This window comes from Alosa sapidissima, chromosome 6 (assembly GCF_018492685.1).
Source record: "Alosa sapidissima isolate fAloSap1 chromosome 6, fAloSap1.pri, whole genome shotgun sequence".
Classification (NCBI taxonomy): Eukaryota; Metazoa; Chordata; class Actinopteri; order Clupeiformes; family Clupeidae; genus Alosa; species Alosa sapidissima.
In genome coordinates, this window is record NC_055962.1 from 4,306,727 (window position 1) to 4,321,843 (window position 15,117).

A 15,117-nucleotide genomic window follows, 5' to 3' on the forward strand; every position below is an offset into this window, starting at 1 on the left:
CGTTGCCCGCTCATTCACAGCAGCTCCACACAGTCAGTCACGCCAGCTGCCTCCTCCTCACAGCCACACTCGAACAGCCCGAGAAGGCCTCCCTCCCTCACATACCAGCCCGCCTCACCCCACGCTGGGCCGGTTGCTCCGGTCAGTGTCGACACAGCGTGAGAGAGGTGTCTGGCCCATTTCCTAAAGAGGCACCTTGGGCACCCTCGAGGAAGACAATGAAGTTTGATGATGTCCTGAACCAGATCGGGGGCTTTGGCAGGTTCCAGAAAACCCTCTACATCTGGATTTGCCTGCCTCAGATTCTGCTGGCGTTCCACATGTTTGTGTCCATCTTCACGAGCGCCGTGCCCCCTCATCTGTGCCTCTCCGCGTGGCCCCCGCCTGCTGCCCAGGAGCCCGGCCTCAGCTACAACTTCAGCCAGCTGGAGCTGGCCTGCTCGCCCGGGGGACCCGCTCACGCCCGGCCCAGCAACAGCAGCGGCTGCCAGGGCGGCTGGGAGTACGGCAAGGAGATCTTCCACAGCACGGTGGTCACCGAGGTGAGTCCAGGCCCTTCCTTCTAAAGAAATCCTAAATGGACACATGTCGACACGCGGCTGTGGGAGTAATCAGCTGATACAGTGGACACTGAGGAGGCCCCACTAGCGCGCCGGCGTTTCAGTGCTTTGCTTTTTGGGTGTGAGGGACTTGTCAGGTCCAACTCTCCCAGGGGCCCATAGGCTGACGTGTGTGTGTGAGAGAGTGTGTGTAACCAGTTCTGACTTTCAAGGGCATTGATGTCAGACCTGAAATGGGCCCCTGAGGAGGGCAGTAGTGGGGACTCCTGCAGTCCAGGCATCCTAGACCTCTCCACTCAGGACACTGCCTGTAGTCGTGACATGCAGCCACTGGTGTCTGGAATCCCCCCCCACTGGGCACTGTGCCGCTCCTCGCGGCCCGTGTGAAGTGCCCGCCAACTTGCCCCGGCCGCCAGTGCGCCGGATCACCAACCCGACCTGTTTTGATTTATAAACTCTGGCCTTAGTCCGGGTCTGGACTGTGAGTCCAGCTGTGTGAGCCGGCTAATGTGATTGCTCACACTGTGCCTGCGGAGTCTGCACATCCAGATGTTGTGTACAGTTATCTCAGTTGTGATAGTTGTGACTTGTACCACTAGACTGCTGCTCTGGCTGAGCTGAAGGGGTGAGAAGGGACAGAGTCTCATGTCCACCTGCAAAACAAAACAAAGTACACATACAGTATATACCCTACCTACTATTGATTCTGAGCTATATCAATAAAGAGGACAATGGGAAAAGATATGCATTGTGCATTATGCATTGCTGTGTTTAACTGTAGTGTGAAATGTGGGTTGCAGATGTGTAAATGTGCTTACAGTACATGTCTCTCTCTCTCTCTCTCTCTCTCTCTCTCTCTCTGTGTGTGTGTGTGTTTGTGTAAATATATGTGAGAGGAAACTTGTGTGCACATAAGCTTATTTTCTTCCTCTACCTTTCTCTGAGTTACAGTGGGATCTGGTTTGTGAAAATGCTAGCTTGAACAACATTGGATCCTCTATATACATGTCTGGGCTGCTGGTTGGTGCCGTGCTTTTTGGCGCTTTGGCAGATAAGTAAGCACACCTCCAGCTGTACTGGCTGGCTCATATTGTGTTTTGTCTCTCACCCTGTCTGTTTTCAGCTATCGTGGAGTCATATTATCATATTATCAAACTTGTTCATGGCCATACCATGACAGACACCACTGACACCATTTTAACAGTGGAACTTGGGATTCATGTGGACAAAGATTTACACTGTTGGAAAATGACTCTCATTAACTTCTAATTTAACTAACTAAACTAAACAGGTGAACAAGTAAATATACTCATAGCAACCCTTGACAGGATTAGCAAACCAAAACCATTTTGGTATGGTTGTTCTCTGGTTAGGTCCAGGTGCTCACATTTTCTCTCTGCATGCAACTTTATGAATGCAACTTTGTTTACCAAACTGTTTTGTAAGGGGGCGTGTGGGGGCATTTCTTCCTGAACAGAAAATGCTATTTCTATATTTGCCCTTTTATTGCAGACACTGATATTTATAGTCTGTTAGAGTAATGTCATTTGAAATGCCTTGTTGTTTGTCTGCCAAGTCAGAAGCATTTTAAGTATTTTAACATGGGGGGATTTTGAAGATGAAAACTAATGCACAGCATGTCCTGCTTTCAATGGGTCCAGTTCAGTCCCTTCACAATGGCACTGTATATGAATGCACACATAGAATTAGGTGCTAAATGCTAAACTCAGTCCCATCTCTTGTTACAGATACGGCCGACGCACCATCATTCTGGTTGGACTGGCCCTGCAAGCCGTATTTGGAGTCGGTGCTGCGTTTGCTCCCACTTTCTACATTTATATTGTGCTTCGCTTTGTGGTCGGGACAACCATTTCCGCCGTCATCATGAATGCATTTGTATTAGGTTGGTTGTGCAAAACCTCCACGCGTGCAAATCACTCTTGAAATGAATTATCGGCCTGTGTGTGTGTGTGTGTGTGTGTGTGTGTGTGTGTATGTGTGTGTGTGTGTGTGTGTGTGTGTGTATGTGTCTGTGTGTGTGTGGGGGGGGGGGGTTGTTCTACATTTCTACTGGGCCTGTGAACAACTGTGCACACAGCCATTAAGCATTATGTTTTTCATGTTGACCCCATCATGTTGACCCAGGCACTGAGTGGACGGGACTGAAGCACCGCATGCTGGCTGGCATCATCACAGACTACTTTTTTGGGTTTGGGTACATTCTGCTGGCAGGGGTGGCCTATCTGATACGAGACTGGCGGCACCTGCAGCTGGCCATATCTGCGCCTGGCTTCCTCTTCATCTTTTACATCTGGTGAGACATCACAGGACCAACTGGACCCTACTGAACTGACTCCTCTCATAATCTTACAGCTGAAGCATTCAGTCTTCAGAGAGGACTAATTGGAAGCACCTTTCTGGCATTTTTATTTTCAGGGTTCTGCCTAAGTCAGCTCGCTGGTTGATGGCCAACCAGAAAAATGAGGAAGCTTTGGACCTGATCCGCAAAGCAGCTCTTGTTAATGGGAATCCGCTTACGAATGACATTGAACTTCAACAGGTTGGTCAAATGCTAGTAATTTATTTAGTATGCAAGATGTGGCTATAACCATTAATTATACCATAGCTGTGAACACAATGCTAATTGTTTAAAGGTTAAACCACAACAGGTTTAAGCATGTTTCACAAATTAAGGGTTAAGGAAATAGGATATAGGATTGTCTGCCATTGCACCCACAGGAACTTCAATGGCATCCCATTCTAAATCCATAGATCTGTAGAAGTTGTTGCCCATTAATTCAGAGAGTTTGCGAGGTCAGGCTGTATAAAAAGGCCTGGCACACAGTGTCTCTTTTAGTTCATCCCAAAGGTGTTTGAGCCAGCATGACTGCCCAAGTGCACAAGGTTTATAAAGACATTGTTGGGCAAGCTTGATGTGGAAGAGTTTGACTGGGACTGAGTTTGAGAACAGATTTCTCTATGCCATCAAACACCTTTGAGATGAGCTAGAACAGAGAGTGTAAGCCAGGCCTTCTTATCAGTGCCTGATCTCACAAATACTTCTCTGAATGTCCACAGACAAATAAGTATATATACTCTTTTGATCCCGTGAGGGAAATGCACCCCCCCCCTCTCTCTTTACACTACTCTGAATGCATTAGAGTGAAAACATTATAAATATGATCAGTAAACAGGTCTCTTGCATGATGTTCAGCAATGGACAACTAATCTTTTATAGGCACTGTACACAGTGCAGTGTGACAACTTTCCAGATAACTTTCCAGATAATAGCATCATAGCTTTATAGTAGATTTATAGCAGTCAACCCGCAACAAAATGTTTTTTTTTCTGTCTTCATGCAATTACTGACACATTCAGCTGTATTCAGCACATTCAGCAGACGTTATTACGGTTTCAGACATGTCCTTGCTGAAGTGAAGTGTTAGTATTGTTATGGTGTTACAACATTAAATGTCCCATCAACAGCTGATGAAAACATTATCAGATCTTAATTTTAAGTAATGGGCATTTGGATAGTTAAGTAAAGGATGTATTGTAGCTAACAATTTTAAAGTTCAGTTTGTAGTAGCTAGTTAAGATAGCCTGGGAACACCCAGACCTTCACACTTGTACAATTGAGAGAGTGGGTCTGGAAAAGGCTAATTGACTTACGGCTTCCAGCAGGGGCATAACTAGCAGTGAAATTAAACTTAAATTGGTGCATTAAACTCTTACCAAATCATTTCACAAGTGTAGCAATCTTGTAAACGAAGGTTTTAAATGCAGTAGTTTACTCAATTCCAAAGAAATACACAGCCATGCCGGATTAGTGATTGTTGCGTGCCCATGAGGAACATTGGAAATGGGCTTCAGTGGCCTCTTGGCCAGACAGACCTGCAGAGCAAATCCCAAATTTGCTGAAATTCGCACTGATCAAATGCTACAGGAGATGAGTGGCAGTGTGTAATTTCGCAGAAATAATAGCAATCTACACTGTTTCTTTTTTCAATATTTCATGGTTCCATGGTATTCCATGATTTTCACATACAGTAAGCGATGACTCATGAGACGATTACTATGCAAGGCAAGTCAGCAATTTGCCGGCAATTCTCTGTAATCAGGTATCAGATTATTTCACTTCCCTCTTGACTTTTTCAGTCAGTTATTTAACTCACTTTTGAATGTAAGTGATTATTTTGGACAACAGTGAGCGAAACTATTGTAGCATAGCCATTTATATCTTTATATTGGGGTGCGGGGGTATCCCCTGAAGGTATATTATGATTACGGCCTTTTTTGTTTATGTTTTTGTGAGAATATTCCTGTGAGCAGAAAATATACCTGTATATATTTTTAACCATCATCTTGTACTATTATCTTGAGGAAGTTCACAATACAATGAACTAAAAAAAAAAACTTTTCATAGGAACACAAAAGTGGCAAGCCAGTTGTGGAGCAGAGAAAGCACACCGTTATTGATCTTGTCCGCACTCCGAAAATGAGAAGGCAGTCTCTCATTGTGTTCTACCTGTGGTAAGTGGGAGGTTACAGTTTTGAAGGCAAAAGCACCATTTTACACACAGACTTTGTTCTCAGTGGAAAATTAAGAGCTCTTTATGAGTAGCTGATTTATTTGAAGAAGCTGCGAGCAAGAAACAACCATCACCATTCCAGTCTGAAAATTCTAATTTACTGAATACTGCAAATGTCAGAGTAAATTCATCAAGGTCTCTGTTCTCATGTCACCTGCAGGTTTGTGAACGTGCTAGTTTATTACGGCCTGTCTTTGAACATCTCCGACTTTGGCATAAACATCTACCTCACGCAGTTCATCTTTGGCCTGGTGGAGATGCCAGCGCGGACCATCACGCTCTTCACCCTCAACCGCTCCCGGCGGATATCTCAGCTGGCCTTCCTGACCGTTGGAGGCCTGGCCTGTCTGATGACCATCTTCATCCCTGACGGTGAGAGCCGTCTCCCTCCCGCTCTCTCTTTCTCTCTTGTGAGGTTTATGAAGCTTTGGTAGTCAAAGGAACTTTGTGGCTTGGAGACAGACATGTTAGGACACAGAGAGAGAGAGAGTAACTCCCCATCACCCACACAAAATGTTTGGATTAATCAAACCCCCCAAAGACATTTATGACGAATATTGGCAATCCAAAACACAGTCCCAAAGCAAAATGCAATGCTACTTGACCCTAAACAGGAAATATACAATTGCACATTACCTAACAAAAATAAAAGAAACAAATTTGAGAAGCACACTAACGAAATACAGACTCAGTGAACACCGTTTAGCCATAGAAACAGGAAGACACAAAAAGACATGGCTTCCAAAAGATGAGCGTCTATGCCAGCAGTGCAGAGAGGATGTTGTTGAAACTGAATTACACTTTTTAACAGAATGCCCAAAATTTCAATCAATCCGCAATAAATACTTCCCAAAAATGAAAGAAAAAATCCCTGATTTCTATGACCTACCAAACCTGAATAAAATACTATACCTATTGGGAGAAGACACAGACAGCTGTATTACTGTTGCCCAATATGTCCTTGCCTGTCACCAGCTGAGAGACACTGAGTGATTTCTGTATGTACTGTATGTACATGTGACACAAAACAAAAAAACATGTTCTTTACACTTTGTCCATGTACCCCTATCCCTTGTATATACCTGTATAATTGCTTAGATTCTGATACTGTACATGTATGTAACAATTGCTTTGGCAATACAAATGTCATATTTGTCATGCCAATAAAGCACCATTTGAATTTGGTTTTGAGAGAGAGAGAGAGAATCTAATTGGCCCTTTCGTAAGTTTTGTAAGTAGCCCTTGTGTTATAACTCTCGGGAGGCATCAATGGCTTTTCTTTCAGTATAAGGCCAAGGCGCTGTCAAATGTTTTCTTGTTCGACTGCTTATTGCAACTGTTCCTGTCCTTGTGTTCACAGATCTGTCCATCATAAGGACAGCCTTAGCCATGGTTGGCAAATTTGGAATTACTGCCTCCCTGTCCATCATCTATGTCTACTCAGCAGAGGTGTTCCCTACTGTTGTGAGGTGAGTCTGAGATAGATGTTCTACAGTATGTTGAATTTAGGTGTAGTAGATCCCATGCAGTATGTGTGTAAGCAAAGTCAATAAACTCTCTGGTTCCTTTATCATCACATGTACTGTATAATTACAGCTTCAGGCATGACTAAATAGTGAAAAATAAAGTCTAAAGTAGTGTTGCGGACATTATTTTTGTTTTCACATGACTGAATAGTAAACCATTGCTCGTGCACTTAATTTAATATTTGTGATGGAACAAGATAAAAGACTGTATCCAAACAATTTGGGATCCCACTGTTTGAACGCTTTGAGATCATTTTACTTACCAAAAACAACAAAAACAAGAACACCACAGTGCTCAACAGCTGTCGCTCAATGACAAAAAAATTGTTTATAATAGATGACAAAATATCATCTAGTTTCCACTCTTATGACTAATAATGTCTGTTTGCGATGCATTACACCTCACCATGATATGGAAGTAAACACAGCAGCACACCATGACCACTGGCCTGGGTGAACCCAGACCAACCTGTTAGCAAATTAGAATTTGTCCTGCAGGTCTGTATGGAAAGGATCCCATAGACCTCTGAAGTTCGCCTACAAAAAAGCTGCCATCTTTGAGATCCGGTATCTGGCGATTTTTCCTATGGGAAAATAACATGGGGATTTTGAATTATTGCACCTAAACTGTCGCAGGGATGAAAAAGTCTGAAATGCAGAAGTTTTACTGAACACACTTTTGTCCTCTTCCTTCGAGTGGATACTGTGATCTCCGGTACGTGAAGGCAGTACACTTTGATTTTCGCTAACATAAAGTTAGCTCTGGGGTAGCAAAAATCAAAGTGTGTCGCGGCCACCTTCACGTCCCGGAGATCACACTTGAAGACAGAGAACAAATTTGTGTAGAGCAAAACGTTTGCATTTCCGATTTTGCCGTCCCCGCGAGAGTTTAACAGGTGTGTTAATTCCAAATCCCCATGTTATTTTCCCATAGGAAAAATTTCAAGATACTGGATATCCTTATATGGCCAAAGATGGTAGCTTTTTTGTAGGTGAACTTCAGAGGTCTATTGACGCCAAATCACCAAAAATTTAGCGTCCAATCACAATCGCTTATCTGGCATGGGGCGGGATTTACATGATGACCAATTAGAGCAGTGCATTTAACACAACCAATGGCTGATAGTGACAGGGTTAAACAGATATGGACATGTATTGTCTTTAAAATTGAGTAAACAACTGCATTTAAAACCTTTGTTTACAAGAAAGATGTGTTTGCTGTTTTAAGAGTTTTATACACAAATGTAATTTTATTTCACTGCTGGTTACATCCCTGGAAGTGGAAATTCAATTCTAAACTGAGATTTGAGAAGCGGTCTGGTGTCAACCAGGCTACATGACCACTAAATCTTTCCTGGATGTAAGCCTACTGGTTAGGGCTTCGAGCTTGTAACCAAAGGGTTGCCGGTTCGATCCCCGACCCAGTAGGAAAACTGTGGGCGGGGGAAGTAGTTGAGCACTGCTATCCCATGCCCACATCCACGGCTGAAGTGCCCTTGAGCAAGGCATCTAACCGCTCATTGCTCCCTGAGCGCTGCTGTAGCAAGGCAGCTCACTGCTCTGGGTTAGTGTGTGCTTCACCTCACTGTGTGTTCACTGTGTGCTGTGTGTGTTTCACTAATTCACGGATTGGGATAAATGTAGAGACCAAATTTCCCTCCCTAAAGAGTATATATACTTATACTTATACTTATACTTATACTTATACTTAACCTTTAAGTTGCTGTCCAATCAGACTACGCATCAATGTCTGCACTCTTGCCATTTGTTTGATGTTGCAACATGTTCCAAGACACCATAGCGGAAACAAATCTGGACTCTTTTTGTCGAGCTATACTGGACTATTGTTAGTCTTAAAGAACCATGACTTTAACATTATTACAAAAGAGAGTCTCTAGGACAACTGTGAATTACAGTGAACTACTGAAACCTGCAGGAGGACCTAGGGACAGATTTATACTGTTGTTTTCTATTTGGAAATGTCATATATTATATGTCCCCCAAGCCGATTATAGCCCTTCTGTTTTGTCCTAACTGCAGGCAGAGTGGGATAGGAATGGGATCCATGTGCGCGCGGGCAGGGGGGGTCATTGCCCCCATCATCTACCTCCTGAAGAGGCACAGCCAGAACGCGCCGATGGTGGTGTTTGGCCTCTGCCCACTGGTGGGCGCTGCCCTCACCATGCTGTTGCCAGAGACAGCCAACAAGGCCCTGCCCGACACCATCAAGGAGGTTGAGGGCACCATCGAGAGGTAGGTCTGGAGTCAAAGACTAAAACGCCCAGTTAACGGGTGGAAAACTCAAGTCATTTAACTTTAACATTTAGGGGATTCGTACGTGTAGCAGTCATTGATCATAACTTTTCAGTTTTCCATTCTTCTTGGTTGACAAGCTAAAAAAAGTGTTAAAGACTTAGCAGTCTGTTTTTATGACTTGTTTTGTCTTCTTGATGGATCACTTGCATCTTGTGATGCACAGAGTCATTAGTGCAGCATATGGAGTGTCTGTAGCCAGAGCGGTTTCCTCTGGACGGTCTCCAATGGAGAATGGGTCCCATTTGTGGTCATGTGGGGGAGAAGTTGGATGAATAGCAAAACCACAGTCGAAAACAAAAAGCAAAGACGACAGAACATTTCATTTCAATATGTTTTGTCATTTAATTTACAAGAAAAGCATATACATTGTGTCTGTGTTTCTCTCCCATAGTGAAGAAAAGTTTGAGCCATGAGAAATGTGGATACCATCAACTGACTGGAAGTTCCATGTGAAGGAACACTTCATGGAATGTGCCCTGGTGGAACCACTGGGAAATGTTCAGACTAAAAATCATTGTTATGTTATGATTTCATGCATGACGGAGAGGACCATCCTGAGGAAGATCCATCATCTGTTATTTTCTGCACAGGGATTTTCTGTTGTGGGATTGGTCCACCAAAATCCCCAATTAACATTTCTCAGTAGAGTTGTGTGTCTCTGCACACAGTAGAAAACAAGTTTCTCATTTGATATATTCTCCACCAGCCATCCAGTGAAAATGATCTGGTAAGGACATTGCTGGAGACAGATCATTTTGATACTATCTTTTGGATATTAAAACGTGTAACTTTTTAGACATTCTTATTCAAATGATTTTGGAATGTTCATATGCCAGATGTCCCAAGTCTCCGGAAGTTCCGGGAGTCTGCTGCATATTGATGGCAGCTCCCTGACATGCAATCCTGGAATTGATTTGCAAGTGTGATAGACAGAGAGAACAAGTGAGAGGTAGGGCATCCTAATTGCTCTCTCTGTGTGCTAGTTTTACAGACCCACTTTTCTCTGTGGGCGGGCATTACAGTCGACCTCTCTCTTTCATTATCAATATCAATCATTTTTTAAAGCGTCTTGCAGTGCAATGGCAGTCTTCCAGAAAAAGTGAAAGTAAGACATGCATTTCACCCCAAACTGTACCCCTGCCTACAGAACATAGGCTACAACAGTTTTAACTTGCTCGCTGAGCTGTTTACAACAGTTAGCTTTCCTTTCCACTGCCCTCTGTGGGTTAAATGACTAATAAGACATGCTGAGGTGAGTTTAACAGGTGCCATTCCTTCTTTATACTATCCAAACTAGCTGGCTAGTTGCTCTGGAGCTAGGCTACTGTATTGATGAGGCCAACCCCCCATAGACTTGCGTAATAGAAAAGAGAATGAGTTGAATAGGCTGTAATGTAATATTGCCTAATCAGCTATAATGTAATATAATATCCTTTTTTTGGTGGCGGTGGTAGGGGCGCCGCTAAGGGGGGGGTTGGCGGGTGGAGGCAGGGGATAGGATGATTCTAAGGCCCAGCACTGACAGGGGGCCCCCAGAGAGCCCCCCCAATAATACTATATATTATCGGTCGGGACAGAATTATTGTCTGTCATAGGGCTCAAATTATTTAGCTGTGCCCCTGGGTGGCAGTGGTGGGTCGTTGTTATGATACCAGCCTGAAATACGTTGTTGCTGTTTGGGATGTCTGATATTCACCAGAGATGACTTATCCTCTCCTCACTGTCAAATGCTTTATATGTATCTGTTCCTTCACTGGAGCTGAGGCTCTATATTGCCTGCCTGTTATCTCCCCTGTTATCTCAGGGGAATGACTCCTAAATACTGTATGGACTCCCAAACCACCCCTCAAGTGTTAGTGCATGCAAAAGTTTGACCATAGCCAACCTCAGCTGAGCCTGTCTTAAGTGATGTTGCGGCATTTGAGTTTGGTCTCTGTCCTTGAGATATATCTGTGTACTGTACACACACACTGTAATATACAGATAACAAGCTTGCCTCCTGCATGGCAAGAATAGTTGTCAAATTTGATGACTTTAGCTGAAATATTCTTCCTTCTGAGGTGAGCAGGTACTGTACAGTACATGGTTTTCATCGGCCATAACAGCAAAATGATTGTTAGTATTTGCATAGCCATCAGCTGCCCTTTTACTTTGTCTGCCACACTGATGCAAATGTGTGCAAAGTCCAGGCAGGTAACAGGCTAGCAGCAATCATTGTTTTGCATTTCTTAACAGTTTATAGTCAACATCATCAGTATAACAAGTAAACATGTCTCTTTTAAAGTAAAAAAAAAATACTTGATGTGACATTCAAATTTCAACTGCCTTTGTTGATAGGTTGTGAGACTGACAATCCAGGGATGAGTACTCGTTTGACAGTTTGTCAAAAGGCAAACACTGTGAGTAGCTTGCAGTGGATGACTTGAAAGAACATCATCAACATTTGTGGTGAAATACCGGTAGTCAAAAACATATGTTTTTTAACATGTTTAGTTTGTTGCTGACCAGTGCCTCAGAGTGGAGAAACATGGTAGTACACAACTAGCTTGGGCCATCATGTTTGAGGCCAGCTGTCAGTGCTTCTCTGGGCTGTGGCCAGTGATTGATTCTTTTCTGGGTTGAAATATGTGGCTGAAAGACAAAGAGCCCTTTGAAGAGACAGAGTTAGAAAATATTAGAAGTAGCTAATTATAATGTTAGTATAGTTTATTTGGTTGTAGCAGATTCATGATAAAAAAAGTAACTGAAGATACCCACTTGTGTTACGTCAGCTCTTTTAGTCTACGGGTTAGGGCTACTTTACGTATAAGCAAAAATGTGGATTATATTCTGTCCCCAGCACTTCACAAAAAATAACAGTATATATTTACAAAAGAGGAATCATAAAACATACATTTCAGGAGGGGGAAAGGCCAAAATAACAAGTTATTTGGAGTGGAACTAAATTACCTGAAAACAAAAAGACAAAATCAACAACAGAAACTCACCTCACTCCCTAACTAAACAACAACAGAAAATTATGCAAGTCAAACAAAATGGCACCCAAAAAAGCTTCCCAATGGTATGTATATACATGCCTACAAAGCTTCCAAATGGTATTTAGAAGGGTATTTACAGAAAAAAATAAGATAAAAGACAACTGCACAACAAGTAAACTTACGGCTCACCGCACAAGCAGCAACAATGCAAAATCAACAACAAACGTACTTCACAGGCCACATTAACAGATACAATCAACAACACATAGTCAACAACAAGAACAGTCTTCAAGCACTCTAACAGCGACAGAAAGCCCAACTGTCTGGTGCAGGAGCAGGGAAAGTCTCCCAGTGCAGAGGGCAGCCAGGCCTTTATTCTCAGCCTCATTATCTCTCTGCCCATCAGAACAGGCTCTGCCAAACAGGCCAGTTTCCTCCTCTGTGAACCTTAATTGTCTGCTGACAGGACAGAGCAAAGCGACACAGGGACAGAACACAGCGGCTCTTGTCTTTGCGCTGGTCAGCATTCTCAGAGAGACTGTTCTTGGGTTTCTTGGGCAGGTTGGTGACCGCCTTGCCTGTCTCGACAGGAGCAGTCATCAGTGCCTATTTGGTGGAGGCACTCTTGTCCTCCATGTCCTCCATGATGTCTCTTGGTGTCATCCTGGCTTTTAGCCTTGACCACCAGGCTGTCCTTTGAACCACTGGTGCCTGGGACCTGGGGCTCAATCTAGGCCTTTGGCTGGCCACCCATGTGCTTTCTTGTCCTCTGCAGCCACCGTGGACGTGGTGACCTGTAGCCCCACGGCTTGGGGCGCTGTGCTGGTGAGAGAGCACAGCACACAGCACATGACTGCATGCAACAGCAGCACAGCAGCACAGCAGCACAGCTCACACACAATGCTGAAGGAACAATACATTCATAGATGCAAAGTGTATCAACTATTAAGAACAAACAAACAAACAAATAAATCAAGTCTTATGATGTAACAGTGTTTAAACCTGAATAACGTTATGTGTTTTGTTTTTTTATTGTAAAGTTATGGTTAAGTTTGTATTGGAATGTTTTTCATACTGCACGTATGCATTTAATGTACTTAACCCTTGTGTTATCCTCAAATCTTACCGACACTCCTTATCCTTGGGGTCAATTTGCATTTACAAATAAACCCTTAGAAAATGATTATAATTCATATTGTTACCCAGTTTTTTTGTGACAGATACTTAACAGGAGTGTAATAACCACCATCAAAAGCCCTACAAAACAATCCCACCCCCCCACACCCCTTTATGAACCTTGGAACCCTGGCTGGCAATATGGCCCATCTAGTGTAAGCAGCCCAAAGGCTTGCTGTTGCTTCCCCTTTTGACTTATACAGTCCTGCCAAAATGACTTATATGTAATATGTACTTGTGTATGTAATAATGATAATAACAATATATTCTCATACTATTCAAATAATAATATCCATATATGTGTCAAATATTCATGTATCCTATGTTTCAAACTGACCCCAAGGAACATCAATGTACAAAATATTTGTATAGGACATTGAAAACAAATTATTGTACAAATTTCATGCTAACTCTGTACCCTTCAATTGAGGAAAAGTCATGAAACATGAAGCGAAAAAAAAAGTGAACCATATATTTTATGATGTTAAACGTTACCCAGAGCACAAAAGCACATTTAAGTACATATGATGAATGACCGGTATGTTACATATGACCTGAACTGACAGTATCAGTATCAGTCAGTGAGAAATCTCCTTAAGAGAAGACTATTGGACAATTATTACTATTGGAGAAGACACTGGAGAGAAATACAGCGAGGGTGGGGAGAGACCACAAGAGATGACAACAACAACAGGTGTGTGTGTGTCAGAGAGAGAGAAAACAAATGGTTAATGTCCAGAGGTAGAATTAGGAGTGTGTCAGAAATAACATTATTTCAGCAGTGAAGTGTGGCTATCTACAGGTGGCTTCCAACAGAAGACACACCATGGAATAACACAACTAAATGAAAAGGAAAGTATGGTAGCACTTCCTATTACTTATTATTTCAGTGCTAAGTAGGTTGTTTGTGCTTTTCCAGCTTTATGCTACATCTTATGCTGTGACCCAATAGCTGGCTGCCGCTGCAGTGAACCAGGCTGCGATGGCCCATTCCCAGAGTTTATCATATGACCTTCTCTACAGCATAACTTCTGCAACCGAATGAGGTGACTCTGTATATTTCATTGAGATATTTAAAGCAGCAAGTGTGTTTTTTGTGTATGGTTAAAGTTTATATTCTTTTTGAGCCACCTTACTGTAGCTACCAAGTAAACAGTCAGGTTTATAGCTGCTCCTTTTCTGACAAAAAAGATGGGCTATGTTCACCCCTGATATCTGAGGGGCCCCTCAGTCAAATAACACAGATTATTCTATGTGTGATAATCATGCTTTGGAATTGCCATCTTTTTTCACAGCAGCCTTGAATCTTTTGATGGTTAACCATAATTATTATGTCATTGCATTTTATTGCATTTCTTCTATATTTTCATTGAATTTCTTGTTCAGTGAATATCACTCTGTGGTGATTTTAAATTTGAACATTTGCTATAAACTGAGGGATTAGGGGTTCCTTTGTGATTTAAGATAATTGCCCTACTTTTAAGATGACCATATTACAGAATAAAATGCATCACTGTAGGCCTATGCATCCTAATATTACTACAACTGATAATGGAACTACAACTGGGTGCTTACAGTCCTGTATTCAACAACAGTTCATCCTCACAAACTCCATTCATCCATTACACAGTATATTTTTCATCAACCACCATTCGTAAACTTGACCGTACATTTCAGATTTAAGAAAAATTAGGGAAGTTGAGGGCATTCATGCAGACACGTTACAGACTAGCCTACTGGATGATCGGATAATGTTGCCATATCTGCTTATTAACGCTGGGGGGCGCTCCAAACCAAAGTTGTAGCCTATCATGCGATTAACTTGCTTAGACTTTATTAACGCTGGGGGGCGCTCCAAACCAAAGTTGTAGCCTATCATGCGATTAACTTGCTTAGACTTTATTTTGGAGAAATTTGCTTAACATGACGCTTTATTATTTTGTATTAAATAGTCTACAGGCTACCATGC

General features: G+C 42.6%; 1 protein-coding gene across 1 annotated transcript; it reads left to right on the top strand.

The window, feature by feature from the left end:
* On the top strand, positions 1 to 10,407 carry si:dkey-119m7.4 (uncharacterized protein LOC560629 homolog). The gene is made up of 10 exons (XM_042094623.1): positions 1 to 542; positions 1,512 to 1,615; positions 2,309 to 2,463; positions 2,706 to 2,874; positions 2,997 to 3,120; positions 4,987 to 5,093; positions 5,313 to 5,524; positions 6,513 to 6,621; positions 8,719 to 8,931; positions 9,386 to 10,407. Exons 1-10 carry the CDS (start codon positions 219 to 221, stop codon positions 9,405 to 9,407), a joined length of 1,539 nt encoding a protein of 512 aa, XP_041950557.1. The 5' UTR covers positions 1 to 218; the 3' UTR covers positions 9,408 to 10,407.
* The last annotated feature ends 4,710 nt before the right edge of the window (positions 10,408 to 15,117 follow it).

Coding starts and splice junctions, on each gene's coding strand:
- si:dkey-119m7.4 (XM_042094623.1), top strand. CDS start 219: ATGAAGTTTGATGATGTCCTGAACCAGATCGGGGGCTTTGGCAGGTTC. Junction 2,464..2,705: donor CATGAATGCATTTGTATTAG/GTTGGTTGTGCA, acceptor ATGTTGACCCAG/GCACTGAGTGGACGGGACTG. Junction 3,121..4,986: donor ATGACATTGAACTTCAACAG/GTTGGTCAAATG, acceptor AACTTTTCATAG/GAACACAAAAGTGGCAAGCC.